We start from the raw sequence: 20,553 nt of genomic DNA on the forward strand, positions 1-20,553 counted from the left end.
TTCATTTGAAGATGAAAGCATTTATCTGGTTCCTTGTTCTGACCGGATCCATGTGGTTGAGAAAATGAGCCAAGACAAAGTTCCAAATATGAGGTATGGATTTCTAAAATTTTTATAAAAGATGGTAATTAGTTCTCTGAAGCTGATCTGATAGTTGGGAAAAGACTAGACGGTCATGTTTATAGCTATTGCATACGCAACATGGTAATAAGAGAATGATATAGGAGCTAATCAATGGTTTGAAGAACAGCCATCTTGCAGTATTGACAGGTCCATTAGATGCTCTTGTGCATAAAACACATATTTTTGAATGTTAATCATTCGCGCAAACCAAATCGAAGAGGTTACTTAGCCATCAAAATGATACATGGTAGATTTTAATCTGTTTTAAAGAAGATATAACAAGCAGCATTAGCATTATAGATTGATGGAGATTGCCACATCCAGCCTCTTGGAAAAGTAATGCAAATATCAGCTCAACATTGTTACATATATAAGTATTGTCTCAAACAGCAATTTGAAAATCTTTTTTTTTTTTCAGGTTTTGTTCATTCAAAATCAGTTGAATATTTTTGATAGACTGCACAATCATTAACAAAGACTTAATGCAGATCCACTGAAATAGATGAAAACTTTTGAGCACATTTTATGAAAGACTGGTAATTTCTTACAAAATCAGAAACGCTCTACACTAGTTCTGGATGGAGGCTAATGCAATTCACCTCATTGTGGTAGCTGCTTCAGTGACTGCTCTGCTGGGTCTCTTAGAGGTACTCTTTCAATTTTTGAAGCTTGCTCATTGCCGTCAACAGATGGTTTAATGATTGCATTGAAAATTATATTGTTAAATATGGTAAGTATGAGAAGTGCAACTGCAACATATGAAAGGTATGAACCAGAAATTTCAGGCATTTCCTCAATCCTCATGCCGGTCATCCGATCTCTATCCAGATTAAGATCTGCTGTTTCACACATTGAAATTGCAAAATATATTAGGTAAACTGGTAAAAGGCAAACAAAGTACACTAGAAGACAGGATATTGAATTTATCTGGCAAGATGGAAATATATAATAAGCAGTTAGATTTTGGAGTGCTCATCTGCACTTCAGCATGCAACACACTGCCAATTTTGATTTTCTGATAGTCTTGGTGAGATGAGAGGATTATATGGAGAAAAGGAATATATTTTCTTAAATAAAAAAAAGAACCAGTTAGCTACGTAATATCTTGCTATTCTGAATTTGCTGGGCCTTGTACTGTTGCTTGATAAACTTGCAGTATCATGTGTTGTTCAAGCAAAAGATTTTTTTTTTTTTTTTTTTTTTGAGGAGGAAAAAAAAAGTGGTCTGCCCCCTCCTTTTCACTCCAAGGTCCACACCTGATGTGCCAATCTCATCAGAAGGCATCGTCAGGTGGCAAAATTAGCTGGGGCCATGCTAGGCACATTTTAGATAAGGCATGTTTTATAAGATGAGCACAACGAGAACACAAATCTCATGTAGAAGAGCTTGTTCAATTCTGCTATCTATTACCCACTGAAACCACAGTCAGGGGAATGGGCCCAGTATAACCAATGGGAAAGGAAAAAAAAAAGATATTAAAATTTATTAGAGAATCTTCATTGGTTTTATTGGATATGAAGAAAAAGAATGACGCGCAGAGATTGCAAATACACTGCTTGAGAAAGTTCAGCACTAGCAGTGGTGAATGTGGATGATAGGAGGAAGAAGAAAATGGGAGACTAACAATCCAAGGGCAAGCAGAAAAATGATGTATCAAGCATTAGAAATAAGATCAATGAAACCATTGGACAATCTAAAAAGTGAGCGATAAAAACTCGGTGGTTGAATTGCATGGCCAAAGGTCATCAATAAACAATTGTCCTACTTCAAGGAATGGCAGTGAAAATTCAAGGCAGAAGAGCTAGTATGGGAAAGTATGCTCTTGACAAGAAAATGAGGATCCACCATGAACAATCTCGGTAATGATATGGCCAACTGAAAAAAGGGATTCCTAATATTGGGGTAGACTAGAATTAGCACATTTTGGAGGAATCATGTTACTGAAATAGATCAACTAATTAATCAAGATCTGGTTCAGTTTCATTGCTTATTTGGCTTCAATCTGATAACTGCAGAAACTGGTGAACCTCCTGTACTGCATAGGTTTTGGCACACTCATTTTGTTTTCTTCTGTTATTCTGCTCGTTTTGTGAGAAAAAACATGGATCCACTATTTGATGCTTGGATCTTGTAGGATTGTATAATTCCACATAGACATGGCCTTCGGGTCTCAAGTGCACACAACACTGTCGATTTTTCCAATTTCACCCACCCAACAAATAGATATGCACAAAGTCTCTAAGTTCAGCTGAATTAATGTAAAACAATGAACAAAATAGGTTCTTTTCAGTTTTTCTCTTCTTTTTAATTAAAACTTTGGAACTGCACATTTAATATGTATTAGGATACTTCAGATTATCACAGGATACTCAGTGCATCCCCATAGTATGGAAATACACTAGAGAAACTCCACTTTGCCACTTCTTCCTCTCCCCCCCTCCCCCACGTAGTATGGAAATACACAAGAGAAACTCCACTTTGCCACTTCTTCCTCTCTCTCTCCCTCTATCTATCTATCTTCTTTTTCCCTCGCGTTCATCGTCTTTCTTGAACATGAAAGCTAACAACAACTCAAACAATTGTGGAAACCCAGTTTCTTCTTATAGATATTCATTTGTCCAAGTAAGAAACTCTAAACAAACAGGAATGCACTTCTTTCCAAATATAAGCTGCCATTTTAACTATCACCATCTTATCCTATACTTTGCCCAATATTTCAATTTATTGATAAGTAGAAGCTTTAAGCCATCATTAACTCTAATATGGCACTTTCTTGGGTTTCTGATAGCAGACCCTTTAGGATATATGATCAAGCTTACTACAATTTGTTCCAAGTTACATGCAAATAAAGGTAGCCCCCTGTTATTGACAATTCCATGCCTTCCCACTCATCATCATCATCAATTAACACTGAATTTCTTGAAATTTACTCACAATGCTTTGTACTATATGATAAACCAAAAATTCTTTTACTTAGACGCCTAAGTTGTCCTTTCTAGCTATCTTTTAGATAAAGTCCACCATTGTTTTCTATATTTTTTATGTAACAAACACCAAACAATGATAATAGTAGCACTAACTATGACAATGATGAAACCATAACCATAGGCATCAATCTTGTCCAACTGCTTGTGGTCAGCCTTATGACTCCCCATTTGCCAACATTTTCTATGTAGGGCCATCCCTGAAGTAATAATGATGATATAAAATCATAGTAAAGAATATAAAAATACATGAACTATATAATATCAAATTCTATATCCCTAACACCGTATTATCATCATCAGCATCATTGTTTTCTTTTTATACCATCGAGATTGTAAAATTTTATACTTCTTTTATAAAAAAAAAAAAAAAAAAAAATGAAAGTTCTCTAGGAATTTGAGTACAGAATGTAACCATGGGCATATGTCTTGCTCATATTCTTCCTTCCCTCTGTTCCAATAAATTTCAGCCTTACAATCTAAAGCATCCAATCCAATGTCAAAACTAACAAACCTCCCCTCTCTTTACCATACAAAGATAACACAAACAGCTATAGAGCAACTCCAAATTCCAGCATGAATACTGCCAAAAATCAGATGGATGGACTATACGTAGCAAAAAAATAAATATCCCAAATTTTTTTTTTTAAAAAAAAAAGCAAAACAGAAAAATAACGTTCCTTAAGTACTCAACCAGGCCAAGACAAGTAACAAAAAATTAAACGTCAAGAATTCAGCATCATGAGGACTAACTTCATAAGGTGAGAAACAGAGGATATAATAATGAAACAGAGAAAAGAAGTTCAAAAAAAAAAAAAAAGTACCGGAGAGGGAAGGGGAGGAGGGCCGCTTCTTCGGAAGGGATTCCTGCTGAGAGAGGGTCTGGAGCTGCTCGTCGAGCTTCTGAAGCGCTTCCCGAGCCTTCTCCCTATCGATTTCGAACTGGGTTTCTTCTTTCTCCACGGCACCACTCGGAGGAGGAGAAAGCCTTCTGCTGCTCCTTCTCCATGACAGACCAAGCCTTGTGGTGTAATTATAGTGGCTCACATCAGCATCTAAATATGATGAGAAGGCTGTGCATTTGGAGTTGAAGAATGGAGAGGGTGGTGGGATTGCGCCGCAGAAGATGTTTGTAGCATGGTGGAAGCAGCATCGATTACGTTTTGCAGCGGTCCACAGTTAGTGGCGCTGCGGGCTGACAACTCTTGAGTGGATATGGGTGAAAACTGATTAATTCTTGTCTTTTTTTTTTCTTTGTTGATATAAAATAAAGGTGGACTCAGTCAAAGGCTGGGACCAGACGTCCATCCTTTTATCCAGTGGCAAGAAAATACCATCCAATAAGCCAGGCAAGGCCTCGGTGGTGCCACTAGACTATTTGACGAGGCAAGTCCCAGGGAATTTTGCATTTCGGCACTATTTCTATCAGCATGTCATTAGTCAGATGAGTTGATGGATTTTTTTTTTTTGGTAGAGTTGATGGATTCAACTGATACCATGGTATACAACGTCAACTGACCTGTGCAACTTCGCTTCGTGAAATGGTTTACCAGGTCAAGTCTTTTTTTAAGCCGTTCAATGGAACCAACCTGCATCCAAGTTGAGACGGATTAGCTATGATGACTGATGAGAAGGAAAAGTTTTTATTAGGCGCATGTACCATATAATGTGAGTTTGAGATGTCTATGTGATGCTTGCAATCGATTGAGTAGCATGTATCGGAAGAGTGTGCCTGTGTCTCTCAGCTAGCATACTTTTCCTTCCAAGTTTCATCCAAATGCATGTTTGTTCACCCATCCAATTCACTAGATTTTTTCTTTTATTAAGATTTTGCTGTCTTTATGGGAAAGTACAAGTAACAAAAATACATAAAAATCAACATAACTAACAACTATTTTATTGGTCAAGTTGATTGTTTTTTTTTTTTTTTTAAATTTAACTTACACGCACCGAGGCTGGTTCTGGTGGCCTCGGAGGACATGACCGACTCCGACAGCAGAAAGCAAGGCATGTGGACGTTGAGGATCCGAGGAGAAGGGATGGGTTACAGTTTTGAAGCTTAGAATATTGAATCAATGTATAGAGGACGCATTGGTGGAGGGTGAAAGCTTTTAGGTGGCTTTGGACAAACACGAGGCCCGCGGTATTTTTGGAACGAGATGGAGGCCTGGGGGATAGAGATGAAGTCATCGTACGGAAGTCTTAAATCTTCATCCAAACCTTGACATCAGTGGAACAACATCATTTAAGTTACCATACAATGCATCCAAGAAGAGTTATGCCATATTGCTAACGAAAAAAATATGCAAATGAAAATTTCTACTTCTGGTACAATTTTTTGAACTCATGATTAATTTTCTCCAAGTGTCCTAATGAAAATTGGAAATTGACACAAATGCACATCTTCATACAAAGTTGATGATCATAATTAGTTTATCAGCATCTTCTGCCCTTCTACCAATTGCCAATGGTTGCTTCAAGGTGTAATCATTACTTGGCTAAAAAAGGATATCAAAGGATTCAGAGGTGCTTTCTCATTTTTTGATTTGCATCACAAATATGATCTTTGAAAGACAGACAAAAAAAAAAAGATAAAAAAAAAAAAAAGAAAGAAAGGACAAAAAAGAAAAACCCTAACATAGAGCATTTAACATGATTATAGCTCCAAAATCAGAGCGTGGATCTAAGATTCTCAATAATTACATATACACCTTGATAACAAGGCACCAACCTTATGACAGTGAAGCTGTAAGTAATGGCAGATTTTAGATAAGGCACCTGTGCATGTTGCTAACAGAGGACGTTTATATAGAATCTGTGGAGATCAATTTAGGATATAAATAGTGCCACAGAAGGAATTGGTGTCACACCAGATGTGCAAAGTTCATAGCAGAGCAGCACAAACTATCAGACGAAGCTTCACTTTCTCTTTGCAAACTTTGGATTTTTGCACATTCGAACACTTAAAGGAGTGACCTCTACCAATTCATCTTCTTCAATGTATTCGATGCAGTCATCCAAACTGTAACTTAAGGGTGTATCTAGAACCACTGCATAAAGATTAAGGAAAAACGAGATCAATTTAGCATAATTTTAGCAGACTGGTCTACCATGAGTGCTGGTGCATGACAATAAATAAAAATATGCAACAAAATATAGAGTTTTAAACATCATATTTAACGTTTGTGGTTGGAGAACATATTTAAGTTGGTATTTAATATATTAAGCATATGAATGAATACTTTGGCCAGCCTCTTCCATATTGATTATAGTATTTGCACCATTTAGCAAGCATGCATCACATACATGTATGTGTGTGTGTGTGTGTGTGTGTGTGGGCTTTATCATCTATGTTGGAAGAGCTCTCCATTCACCATTTGTACAGGCTTTCTGGTCGCTACGTGTTTAAATAATGTGAAGTCATAAAAGGGGCATAAACAACGGTAGTCTCGACCCCTGAGGAACGAAAAAATAAACATACAGAGAAGATGCCTTGATTCATTGCCTGCCAACTGTCATAAAAATATTGATAGAATGGTAGCTTCTCGATCCTAATTCCCAACTAACATGCTTTGTGGTCCAACCGTCTCTAGAAGCCAATTTATTTACAAAATTGCCCCTTTCTAGAGAAACCTGACTGTTCAAAGGCAACGAAAACCGAAAAAGACCCTTCCTTTAGAAACCCTCCCTCTAAAGGAAAAGATCCTTTTCCATATCTAAAAAAGATTCAAATAATTTCCTCCCTTTAAATGATTTGGTGCAGCTGTTTACTAATTGAAACTAATAATACTTTAGTAGTCATAATAAGATTAATGATATTAATAATACTAATAGTATTTTAATAAAAAATAATAAGTTTTAGTAAAAATAATAATATTTTATTAATAATATTTTAAAATATTAATAATATTTAATATCAATACATTAACAATATTATATTTTATAAAAAATCTAATAAAAATATTTATAAATAGAATAACTATTTTATATCCTAATATAAATATATTATTTTCTAAATAATAATGTAATTAGTAGAAAATAATATTTTAGGGTTGGTATGTTTCTAGATTTAGAAAAGATATCCTGTACATCATGCAAACTATATGCTAGTATTTGTCTTATTAAACGATGCATCTCTTACTAGTATTTACCATACCGACTGATGCCGATGCATACTGACACTCGGTATGCCAAACTGAATACCATATCGGGCATAACGACACTATTAATAGGGTATCGATACTGGATCCGGTATCGAGATGACAAATCTTGCATCTTACATATGGGATAAATATTTACAACTTTAAGAGAAATATCCCAAATTCCTTTCCTCTGCCTTTTTCTTTTAGTTCTTGTAAAATGCTCTTTACCTTATAAATTGCTGTGTGGTTATTAACCTCATACTCATCTATACCAGTGCCTATGATGGCTGCTACCCCCATATTGCATCTAAAATAAGCAAGATAACAAGTGACACCCTAGAATTAATTATTTTAATAATATCCCCCCTTACAAATATTGTGTTGTGCATCAAAAAAATCCATGCGAACCTAAATATGTGACAATGGAGAAGAATATAGATGGTCAGTTATCGCTTCTTAGATTATGCCGTTACTTTATAGGCATTCACTTATTGCCTGTAAAAGCTGAGATAAGAAGAAACCAGCCAAAACAAGAATACATGCTGATAGGGGTTAAGGTATATGCAAGTTTGGCATGTTTAACAAGCACCAGAACATTTACAAAGAAGTTTCTGAGCTGTAAGGTGAAAATTTCGGCCTACCTGTCTGTTCCTTGTTGGACCGTACATTTGTTGCAGCCTTCTTTTTGCACACATTAAGAGATAAATCACCAGGTCGTTGATGGATACCTACTATCTGACCTTTATATACTTCCACACCAGGACCAACAAACATTTGGCCCCTTTCTTGTGCACTAAAAAGAGCATATGAAGTGGTAGTTCCACTTTCAAAAGCAACCTGAAATTCAATTTTCATTTCTCAGATATTTTTTTTTTTTAAAAGTGCACACCATCTTTCAGCAATTTAACAATTCATGTACAAAAATAATGCAACTCATTATCAGATAGTAGCATTTACCAAGGACCCCTGATCACGAGTGCTGATATCACCAGCCCATGGTCCATAGCTATCAAATATCGTGTTGAGAACTGCTGTGCCCCGAGAAGCAGTTAGGACTGCATTTCTCAGTCCAAGAAGGCCACGTGTGGGAATCTTGTATTTAAGCAATGATGTTCCCTCCGACCTAATGAAAGCAAAGGACTGTAAGGATAACTCCTGAAAGTAAGGAATGGATAATGAACAAAATTTCAGAACACCAATCTTAACAAAAGATTAAAATTAACCAAACAAAAGGAAGATTCACATAATGAGTTAAATTTCTGTTTAATTCTTGTAAAACAATTGGAATGTGCTGGTCTGTAGGATTTATAGAAAATAAGGTACAAAGCCGACAAAATTCAAGTAGAAGTCAAGGAAACAATTCTCCGCATATCAAGATAAACCTTTGAAGGTCAATCTGAAAACCAAAAGAAAGTTACTAGTTGCCACATTATTGTCTACTAAGCCATCACATTTTGACTAATCATAAACCGATATCTATGGTAGATATTTTCAGTTCTTTTTTTTTTAATTACATCTTATTTTGATTCAACAAGCAAGTATTTTTATGAAAAAATAATGAAATCATAATACTTTAATTGACTCTGAATTTTGTAATGAAAGGATAATAGAAAATTTTGAAACAAACATTAGTAATGAAAATTATTAAAATACGACACATATAGTACAACATATAAGAGAAGTAAGTTGTTTGAGTGAATAAATACATGGAATCATGATCAGTAACACAGACAACAAGGATTTGGAAAATCTACCCAGATGGCATTTTAGAAGTAACTAGATTGCAGGTTGGATACAAACCCAGCTCCTTGCATATCAAACATTTGCCCACGCCTTTTTCCTAGAAGTTCCACTACAGGTCCCATGTATTCCTCTGGTACCTCCACAGTAGCAATCTGAATCCAAGACATGGAATATGGGTGTCGCAAATTGTAATGAAGTTTTAATAAGCAGTTGGAAGGCACACCGTGCATGTAACTTATCAAATTGGATTTTGGCTTTTTTGGCCATTCTAAAGGAAACTTTACCTCGAAAGGTTCCAGCAACTTATCATCTACCCTTTTATTTATGACCTTTGGTGGCCCCACCATAAACTCATATCCCTCTCTTCGCCTGGACAGATTTATGTAGAGTAAGTCATAACATGCGAGTCATACCATGTGCAAAAGGAACTCGTAAATAACACATCTATGCTCACATATTTTCAATCAAGATGGTAATATGCAGCGTGCCCCTCCCACTAACAATAAATGTGTCAGATGTTTCGCCATCTTCTACTCTCATAGCCAAATTTCTCTCAAGCTCACGAGAGAGCCTATCTCGAAGATTTCGGCTTGTTACATATTTCCCCTGAGAAAAGTGAAGACAAAACATCACTGATTATTTCACAAGTAATGCAAGATACCCGAGTAACAAAATAATGCTATACACTGTAGTTGCAGGCATGGCAAACATGCATGGGCATCCAAAGGAAATTGTGGTCCAATGAAATAAGCAACTCATGAATGCAACTAATATATGCACCAGAATAACTTCCTTATCTGAACATCAGTCAATTCCAAGCTTGAAAACCAAACATGTAGACAGTAATATACAAATTGCAGCATTCAAAAAGTTGCACATGTGATACATGGGTATCTGTCTCATGCACACAGCTATTGACCTGCTCCAGCATGTATTGCTGAGCTAGTGGTAAGAGAAGAAAGCAACAAGTGGGCTGCATGTACCACCAAATTTTGACAAAGCAAATAGACTATTAAAGGAAAATGATCATGTAGAGAGATAAGGATTAGGTCAACATGCTGCACATGTCACTGATGGTTCAATCAAGTGCAAGGGGATAAGCATGAAGGCCTATCTAGCTGACAATCTTATAGAATGCATAGACAGTAGAGTTCTAGTGAGAAAAAAATGATTGGTCTTTATCGACAAGAGCAAAATGTTATCATACATCGAAGGTCAAATGCATCTGGAGACAACAGGTCGAAGGAAACAGAAATGATAGAGACATAACATTCACCAACTGCTTAAACAGCGTGTTTACAAGGGATCTAATTATCTGATCAAGTGGTCATTCCTATCACAAGAGCAAACCAACCAAAGGCTGCTTCAGCCCAAGTGTTCACCATAGCTAGTGGCAACATACAAGGCCTATATCTGTAAGCATTGTTAGTCATCTAGAGCCATCACTCCAAAGGCTCAAGCAAGACAACAGCATCACTGGAAGCCAGTTAATGCAGAGGGGATTCGTTAAATCGGGAAAGATTGACCAGCAATGTTATCAAGGCTTCCTTTAATCTCAAGAGGAAGTCACTTTTTTTGCTACAAGCCTACAAGTCACTTGTACTATTAGTTGAGACAGGTCAATTTTGCATGAATTTACAATGCAGATGGTTCAGTCGAGAGACCAGAAATGCAGAGACATAGATTGTACTTAAGAGCTTTATAGCTTGCTTTTCTAGTTATTTGCATTGATTAATTTTAATTCCCTTATTTACCTGTAAAATACTTTGACTTGCCACAATAGCTTAAAATCTTAACACTCACTTCTATAAATTTGATATATCCATGACAAATGCTTTGCATTTCAATATTGACATTGATACTTTGTATAGCTACTTCTTATCCATGTCTTAACCTATGAGCTTCTCTCTTTCAAAAGGTATTTACACAATTATTATTCCATCTAGCCTCCTGGCTTAGATGCCACACCAGTCATGAACTATTGCCAACATGACTGAATGCAATCAATTCAGATAATATTTGTTCAAATATTGTTTATAATTAAACTAGTTTTTAAACACCATTCCTTAACTTATATGGTATGTCATTTTACACAAATACTTCTAAAGTAGTTCCTTTTCCTATTAACCTTCAGGATCACTCTTCCAGCTACTGCACCCAAATCTGCTCATGCATCAAGTCTCCATTTTGGGTGAATATAAGAACCTTTAGTCAACTTGCAGGCATGATACACATATAAACTAAATCATTCTTGACAAAACCAATCATATAACCATGCCAGATATTTTGCATTTGCAAGATAATATATAACAACTGTCTTTTATCAACTATTGTATCTGCGCATGTGTCTTGAATATTATACTAATTACATTGAAGATTTCCCAATTAAGAACCATACCTCTCGGCCAGCAAAAGGTGAGGTGTTGATAGAGAATGACATTCTCACTGTTGGCTCTTCCACTTTAATGGTAGGTAATGCCTTCCCAGAACTTTTATCAGCTATAGTTTCCCCAATCTGCAGATGAAGAAAAATAAAACAAACTACTTCTCATCAAGAAATCTAACTCCCAGCTTGAAAATTCCATATGTAATTCTTAAAACAATACTTGCACTTAATTGAAGAAAGGCAAATCTAAGGATGCTAACCATTATGTCACTAATACCGCATACAGCACAGATATCACCAGCCTCCACATCTTCAGCTGGAATTTTGGTGAAGTTTTCATACACAAAAAGCTCACTAATTTTTGCAAGTCTACATGTTTCATCTGATGTGCATACCTGCAAAAGAAAGTTGTATAAAGGAAAACTTCATAAAAATTAGTACCAAGAACACTTAAAATAATCACCATCAGGTGACTTGCATTTGTTCCTACTTCCAATGTGGCATGTCTCTAGTGATGCCTTACAAGTGCTATAGGATTTAACAGAAGCACTTGATGATAATCACTTAGCTGTATACATATGTATCCAAAAGATTTAATATGAACTTCTATGTTTGGCAACTACCATAGTCATACTACAACATATGACAACATATGATTATCTTATGCACACTCACTGGAGTTCAAGGGCAATAAACGGTCTCATACAAACCATAATCCATATGAACATCAAGGAAATCAGCTTACCTCAAGATCATTGTGCATTAGAAAATTGTTGCTTTAAGTTGTGCTAGATTGAACTTATCTACCAAAACTATTTAGGAAAAAATCCAAAAATTCTGTTATTGTTACTTGTAATAATTATTAATCACCTATCAAAAAAGAAGCCATCATTTGCACTAAAAGGTTCAGAATATTTTATGGTAAGAATGTAAGATGGAAGAAGAACTATGGCAAAATTTCTCCAAATCATGTCTAGTCCAATTTCAGCAAGGACCATTGCTTGGTGCAATGGTAAATGCTTGGGTTAACAAGCACAGTGGCACACATTCAATTCCTGGGATAGCCACTTTGCACAAAAAGGAAAAAAAAAATGCCAAAGGTCAGTTCTCTTCCCATTCTGCCCCTCCCACGCCCCAGATTGTCTAGATCATAACCAGGAAATGGTCCTTTTTATGTTTAGTCCATATCTAGCACATATCCATTTCATGTCAGGTACCAAAACAGCTTTTGTACAATAGGCAGATGCATGCAAAATGTATTTGCGACATGGAGGGTCATATTCTAGATGTGTCCATATTGACGATGTCAAACACTGGCGGCACAGTTCCTCTAAGGTGGCAGTCATGCTTTAATTGTAACAAATATTAATTTCACATAACTAATAGATGATTATACTTGTCTAGAATATGGTTCTGAATAATCAGATAAAAACAATTGAAATATCTTCACCTTCACTTCCAGTCCTCGCTGCAATACTCCAGCATGCAATCGTCCAATTGCTATTCTCCCTTTATGCTCATCATATTCAATATTTGTCACCTGTAGTATGTAGAAGTGAAAAATTAACCAATAATTCTGTATCTATGAGCAGAGACATGAATAGAAAACCAAATAAAATCCATTCACTAATACATTCTGTCAAATGACTGTGAATGGTGTTCTTCCACACCATTATGATTGCAAGCACTTCCAAGCTAGTAAAAGATGTCATTTCTCAAGCTTGTCATGAAACGTATAAGCCTAACCATACAAATGACAAAGAGCAACAAAGATATCAAACTATCGACAATGTTTCTCATAGGGTTTTACAAAATGATGTAACTCCTAAAGCAATCTGAGCCGATGACTCATAAACATGTCTACCATCTAGAAACAAAAGAATAATAAAAAGACCAATATATCCCTTTATCAATAGATTGAATCATTGCAGAAACTTGGTCAAATGTTTACTCTTTGCCGTATTTAACACTCAAATAATCTTTTTCTTGTCAAGCTACCAGAAAACCTATGTAATAAAAACTCATACATTACAGAAGCGAATGTGGCAACAGCTAATGGCCACCCCACCACCAAACAAGAGGAGGTTCCGCATTAGAGTTTTGACTCATGCACCCCCCCCCCCCCCAACAAAGTAATAGGAAATGGATAATCAAAACACAATGTATGTGTCCCCTCCCTTTTTCTCGAAAAAAAAAGAGAAAAGGTTGTATGTTGCACACATTTAAAATTAAACCAGACTCAGTTAAAAAAAAAAAAATGAATCAAAATTCAATCTCAAAAGCAATCCTGATGTTACTACCTCTTTATTCAAAATTTGGACTACTCAATGCTGCCCTTTGATGGCTAGGTTAAAACCATTTCAAATAAAATCAAGGTAGGCAAAAATTTCTGCACCTGTATGAGACCACTTGTCACTAATAATAAATTTAGAAAATAATAAACACAACATAGTACTCATGACAGAAATATTTTGAAAAGAAATTTTCCAGTATATGGCATCAACATGATGCCAAAATAAAACAAAATTCTGCCAACTAGAGAAACTCATCAAAATGACCATTCAGAATGACCAAAATGTTATTACTGAACGAAAAACAAGGAGAATCAAAAGATGATTAAACCCAAGTAATTCTCCTTTTTTTATATATGGAAATAAAAGAATATTTACTTGGGTTTAATCATTTTTTGATTCACCTTGTAAATATTCAACTAACAAGTTCAAGTACATAAATGAATAACAACACTGACAAGCATCTGTAATGCACCGTCTTTATCAATACTGGGCTCTGGTATGCATCTAAGAATAGCCTCAAAAAGAGGTCCAAGATCATCAGCCAGATTGTCTGGAGATAGTCCTGCCTTCCCTTTGATGCCACTTGCATAAATCACTTGGAAATCACACTGCATGCATCCAGAAAATAGTTAAGATGTCTCAACCATAAAGCAAATACTCTATTATGATTTTCCATTTTATACTCTAAAAGCTAAAGAAGGCATCAATTGAAGGATAAATTGACAGCTTTACCTGTTCATCAGTTGCATTTAATTCAATAAAAAGTTCAAATGTGGAATTGATCACAAAATCTGGACGAGCTGAAGGTCTATCAATTTTATTCACAACAACAACAACAGCATGTCCATATTCTAAAGCTTTCTTTAGAACAAATCTCGTCTGCGGCATTGGTCCCTCCACAGAATCTACCTACAAAAAGAGCATTACTCCAGGTGTCAGCCGACAAAATAAATCAGAAATCAAGAGTGCCAAAATGTGGTAAACATAGAAATTAAGCATGCCAGATTTTGATAACCATCAAAAGCATTTTCAGGAAGAAATGAAAGCACAATATGCTCTATGTGTCAATGCCCTTGTGATTGGGATTGTGATGGATTTTGAGTCTACAATAAGTGAGCAAAGAAACATCCAAGCCCTTGGATTAACTTGGATGAATTGATGCCATCACAAATATCATCAAGCATTATTGGAGTTTTCGTGAGTATGGGGTCTTAGTGTCATTTGTTTTTTTATCTCATTTATATTTTATATTTTACCCATGTTTTGTTTAGTACATTGTCGAAAAGACTGAATTTAAGTGACTAATTTAGTCAAATGTGTTATTAAAGAGTCAAGAGGGCATTTTAGAAATTAAATAAGAGGTGGGTTACCGTTTATGGTATTGTAGGGTGAAAGAAATGCTACAGTACCATATCTTTTAAGGCTTCTTTATTTTAGAGATTTTCATGAGCACTGTATTTAGAATTTTTCATCAATGAACTCATTCTCTTTTCTTTTTCTCTATGTGTGAGGCATGGAAACACCCCTCTATCCTTGTTACTGTTCTCTCATAGCAGTCACTTTACACCCATCAATCAACACCTACTCTAGGCCTTGATATGTCTAAACTCTGACCCATGAGAGTCCACTAAGATCTGAAACTTCCGCAGATCTGTCAGCCCTCTTTCTTTTTAGAAACTCTGGCAGTAAATCAGCAATCTTAAACCTAGTCCCTGGAGTGCATCAATTCCTACTATAACTGAAAAGGTCTCGGATTTTGGGCTGTTGTACATGATTTACAAGCAGGAAAGGGAAAAGACTGGATCTGGATGAAAATTGGAGTGTATCCACCAAGGCCAACAAAGATCCATTGCGTTGCATCCTCCAAAGAATTCAGGTAACTCTGAAAATTTTTTGCTTCAAGATCATACGCTTTATTCATGAAAAGTTATTGTCTGAATCTGATTTCAGCAAGTGGCATTAGGCATAGCTATCAAGCATCTTCTTTACATTATAATAGGTTGTAATTTGAGTCCTAAACCTGATAGTTTCTTAATTTTAATTTCAGATTGCTGTTTAGTGTTGCACAGAATCACATTTGCAGATATTTACATCCATAGAGTTTAAGAGTTTGCATAAGTTTGAGTTAGGGTTTATTATATTTGTAGCATTAATTATTAGGTTCCCTAGTATTGTGCTGCATCACCTTGATATGATGGCTTCATGTGGTATACACATGGACATAAACTGAGCATATTAAACTAACAGATAAAACTCTTTCTGCACTCAAGATTAGCTTATTCCACCCTCTATTCAACACCTAGGATAACCATACTCTAATGACAAGATTGCTGTCATAAATGCTCAACATTGGAAAATGATCTTTTAAGTTGCAAGAGTTTGAATCTAGAATGAAAGTTCCAAGAAAAGTTTGAAAGAATATCCATTTATTTCAGTTGCTTTGCTTGTTCATTCTGAAGTCTTAACTACAATAAGTAGCATCCTAAAGTTAAACAAATAATAAATAAATTAAGTCAATATTCCATAACAATGAAGCATCAAAAGACAAGTATAACTGGATACTACCACCCGGTAAACTTTGTCAGTTTGAGAATCATAAAAGCTCTACTTCATTGTGAATAGAAAATGCTATAGATATGAGTTAAAAAGTAAGTATTTTGCATCTAGTACCACAAGAAGTACTCCTTCCACCATGTTCAGGACACGCTCCACTTCCCCGCCAAAGTCAGAATGACCTGGAGTATCGATGATATTTATCTTAGTACCCTTGTAGGATATTGATGTATTTTTGCTAAGTATCGTAATTCCCCTCTCTCTCTCCAGATCATTAGAATCCATTATCCTCTCTTTTACAACTTGGTTATCACGAAAAACCTGGAAAATAAAAAGGAGAAGATTTAGTAGTCAACATCAAAGGAATTTGTAAATTGACAGTTCAGGCTAGGGGTGTGTGTGTGTGAATTTACTAAGCAAGCACTATGTTGGTTTTGTCACATTTGCTGTACTGATTCTGGAAGGTAATGAAGCATTGTTGTTTGAAATGTCTTTGGGCTCCAAAACTTATTTGGCTATACATCTTCTGAAAAGATCAAATCCTTTGCTTATACTATTGAAGGTTAATTCATTTTATCAATATGATGATAGATTATTTCTAAATTTACAAATAATGGAACAGATATCATCCTCATAATATTAAAGAGAAAGCAGAAAGACCCTTGAAAAACAAAATGTATCTTGATGGTCCCATGTAAAAAGTTCAATAAGCATCAAATGATGAAGTTAATTGAAGATGCAACCAGTGGTTGCATGCTTTGATGCTACCTTCGCTTGCTTCAACATTGCATCCACCAAAGTTGTTTTCCCATGATCTACATGAGCAACAATCGCTATATTCCGTACATCTCTTCTTGTCCTTAGCTTCTTTTTCCCTACTGCATCAACAAATCATATAGGTTACACTCAGAAATTGCCCACTATATAGAACAGAAGATCCAAGCTATCGCAACAAAACATATTTTCCTGACAACTACACACATATCAGGCCAACTAGACTCCACTTTTTCATTGTGACAAGAACATATGTGAATGAAAAGGAATTATTTTTACCAATGGTGGCATTGGCTCCCTACATGATTATGAGAAATAGTACATCATGACAAAACAAATGGTCAAACTGAAACTGAATAAACAAACAAAGTCGTGTGACCTTCATGCCAGAAATCTCAGGGTGCTAATATTTTTCAGCATTATGAGGGACAAAGACAAGCTTAACACTTGAGATACATCCTTTGATGAACAACTGAAGAGAAAAATTCAGATTTACAAGTACATGAATCATGACAAATTCATTGATGTTTGTCAATTCTGGGAATAGAGCTCCAGAAAAAGAAAAAGAAAATGTAGCACCCTGCAGGACAAATACATATTCTGGAGGAGGTGACCATCATAGAATGACATACAGAGTTTCACATCTAATCTTGTTCCTATTTAACTTGGTTTTGCTGCTGCAGAAAACGTATAGACCAATTACCTAAAATTTGAATATTTTTTCCCCATCATGAACCGAAGCCCAAACACTTTAGGTACCTTTTTTGAAGAAATAACAGACAGTTCCCTAGTTTGAAGGTTGTGCAAATTAAATATGACTAAGTGAGGCAAAAGTGAAATGGCGGTGGTATCCTTTCTTTGTTCCTTTCAGTTTTTCTTTTAATTTTTGTGGGAGAGTGGTGGTCTTCTTATACTCGAGCAGCAGAGCGTAAGTACTGAAATTAGGACATTTCTGCTGACATGAGCAAAGAACTTTATAGGTAGCTCAGCCACGCCGGCCAATTCCATAACCCGGGGAGTAAGAGCGAGCTTGAAATTGGAGAGGTGAAAGAAAAAGATTGTCAGGGATGAGGATGAAGCAAACCTTCTCCAAGAATATATCTCTTGGTAACAATATATATTGCTGACATTTGTTACATCATAAGCAAACAAAAATATTTAATAAGAGGCTTAAGATATTGCTCTGAATTCAGTCTCTCCATCCAAGAATTACTTTCTTTTCATTTTGTTCCCATAAAATAATAATAATAATTCTTGAATCGATCTACCATGATTTTCCTGCAAAGTAGTAGCAACAAAGAAAGAAAACTCTTGGTGACAAACATTACAAACTATAAGGCTATAACTGATAAATGTTACAACGTAATCAAACCAATATTCTTTAAGAAAAGGGCTTAAGATATCGCTCTGAGTTCACTCTTTCCATCTAAGAATCCCTTCTACTCATCTTTTTTATTTTGCATTTCAATAACTGATTCTTGAACTGACCTACCACAATTTTCCTACAAAGGAATTGGGACCAAGAAAGAAGCATAAGAGACAGAATTAGACAAACAAGAATCCCAACGATTCTCTAAAGATTGGAAAAATACCGGAGGTGGTTTCTGTTGTCGATGAAACCGAGCACCTGGTAGCTGTTCGACCCGAGGACCTCAACTGGATGCTGGGATTCTTCCGTCCTTTGATGGCTAAACATAGGCAAGGGCTACCGCCAAAGATATCTTTAGCGAGGCGGAGAGAAGGAGGAGCTTCTCTAGGGTTTGGAGGGCGAAAGGTGAGAGGAGAGCGGGAGCCCATAGCCAACTCCATTGCTCGCTCGTTCGCTCGCTCTCACTCGATCGGCGAGAGAGATAAAGATTAAAGAAAGCGGGCGGCTTAGGCAAGTGTGAGGCTCTCATCGGCGGAGGGTTAAAGGGAGGCGTTACTTTATATATAGGTTAAGTTCGGTTATGGTGTTCCGTCAGAACCGGTTAGAAAATGAAGATGGTGGACGTCTCTCAGGAAGATGGGCGGGTCGGTGATGCTTTTTATGGAGCTGTTAGCCGATTCCAGAGGTATATTGTCGTTGCAACTGACGTGGCGGCCGTGTGTTTAAGGAGATAAAAGATAGGCTCGGCTCCTCCCGCCTGCGCCTGTGGTTGGCGCGTCGCAATGGGGTGGCCAATACCTTTTTTTTTTTTTTTTTTTTTTTTGATATGCAGGTGGATGTCCATTATATTGTAATAATTTTTACTTGTTTGGCCGAAGATAATTTAATATGAAAAAATAAATCATATGTTAAATTATCATATTTATTTAATATGACAAAAGAAAAAAAAATGATAAAAAAAATGATAATCCATACTTATTTTCTAAAGAGAGAAATTAAAATAAATATTATAAAAAAATTATATTTGATTTTTTTTTTTTTGGTATGGAGGTGGCCAATACAAGGCCCAATGTAGCTTTCTGTCCCCATGGAAAAAAAAAAAAATCAATATATATGAGATGTCCATTACATTATAATGGCTTTTGCCTGTTTGGTTGAGGATAATTTGATATAAAAAAATAAATCACATATCGAATTATCATGTTTAGTATAAAATAAGGAAGAAAAAGATGGTGGCCTCATGCTTATTTTTTTAAAGAGAGAAGCTAAAACAAATACCATAAGGAGAATTGTAATTGATAAATTTTCAAATGATAGTAATTCATATTTGATGAAAATACCTCAATGAAACTGCTATGTAATCATTAGATTTATTTGATATTTTTTCAAATTCACTCAATAGAGAGATTTTGCAAAAAAATTAAGATAAAGATGGTATTATGCAAAGGGCTATATAATGATAATCATTATATTAAAACTGATGAAGATGATAATGCTATTGTAGTATTAAAAAATTATTTTATTTTGAAGGATATATTGATAAATTTTACTATATTCCCATATAGGATTACCTTCAGTCAAATATAATATTTTTTTTCAGTATTATTTTTTAGAGTAATTTTTTCATCAATCAAATATAGTTAAAGTTATCTTATTTGTATTTTTTTTTCAGATAAATTATTTTTAAGAATCGTTGAAATATCCCATAATCTGGACATCCCAACTAAATGGATCATAATTTATTTGGATGATTAGATTCAAAAATCTATAGGATTCGTGGGTTGAATAAATAGAACTAATAAAAAAATATTAAATTAGAGGCTATGCTAAATCTATGTCTACAATCATCGAAGACTATCTTTTAGATAGACTGGTTCGAATGCTATAGGAAGAAAAAAAATAACGTGTTGAAATTAGTTTTTTCTCTCTATAAAATTCGGACCAATCTACTTTAAAAATTTTTGGGATATTGAAAATATAAGCTTAACTTAGGTTTTCTTTTTTTAGTTGCACTACTCCAAACTTATGAATTTCATGGAATTTTGGGCTTGAATATCCAAACAGGAAGGAAAAAATTACTAGATTGTGCTTTGTAGTTTTGGTTACTTTAATTAAAAAAGGGAGTGGGGGTGGGCTTACCTTTCACCCAACCATTCAAGTACAAGTGAGAATTAACTTAATCATG

General features: G+C 35.4%; 2 protein-coding genes across 4 annotated transcripts; both read right to left on the bottom strand.

Annotated features, from left to right (window-relative positions):
• Nucleotides 1-622: 622 nt before the first annotated feature.
• LOC105046525 (uncharacterized) lies at nucleotides 623-4,283 on the bottom strand (the record flags this gene model as incomplete). The annotated part of the gene is made up of 2 exons (XM_010925132.4): nucleotides 623-962; nucleotides 3,932-4,283. Coding segments are annotated over 2 exons (591 nt in total), but the record flags the coding sequence as incomplete, so codon positions are not given.
• A 1,463-nt stretch (nucleotides 4,284-5,746) lies between these two features.
• LOC105046524 (putative elongation factor TypA-like SVR3, chloroplastic) lies at nucleotides 5,747-18,908 on the bottom strand. 3 transcript variants are annotated; one of them, XM_010925130.4, is made up of 14 exons: nucleotides 18,592-18,908; nucleotides 16,994-17,103; nucleotides 16,343-16,546; nucleotides 14,405-14,581; nucleotides 14,128-14,280; nucleotides 12,829-12,918; nucleotides 11,639-11,773; nucleotides 11,391-11,507; nucleotides 9,447-9,598; nucleotides 9,277-9,361; nucleotides 9,050-9,144; nucleotides 8,207-8,372; nucleotides 7,891-8,086; nucleotides 5,747-6,157 (listed from the first exon to the last, which is right to left on the bottom strand). In XM_010925130.4, the coding sequence occupies exons 1-14, from the start codon at nucleotides 18,806-18,808 to the stop codon at nucleotides 6,027-6,029; spliced, it is 2,028 nt and encodes a 675-aa protein (XP_010923432.1). In that variant the 5' UTR covers nucleotides 18,809-18,908; the 3' UTR covers nucleotides 5,747-6,026. The 3 variants fall into 3 exon arrangements, with proteins under 3 accessions (XP_010923432.1, XP_010923433.1, XP_073115974.1); XM_010925131.4 differs by having other exon boundaries at nucleotides 5,871-6,157; nucleotides 16,994-17,100; XM_073259873.1 differs by lacking the exon at nucleotides 14,128-14,280 and having other exon boundaries at nucleotides 5,871-6,157.
• Between the last annotated feature and the right edge of the window lie 1,645 nt (nucleotides 18,909-20,553).

The sequence above is a fragment of the Elaeis guineensis genome, chromosome 6, assembly GCF_000442705.2.
Source record: "Elaeis guineensis isolate ETL-2024a chromosome 6, EG11, whole genome shotgun sequence".
In the NCBI taxonomy this organism is placed as follows: domain Eukaryota; kingdom Viridiplantae; phylum Streptophyta; class Magnoliopsida; order Arecales; family Arecaceae; genus Elaeis; species Elaeis guineensis.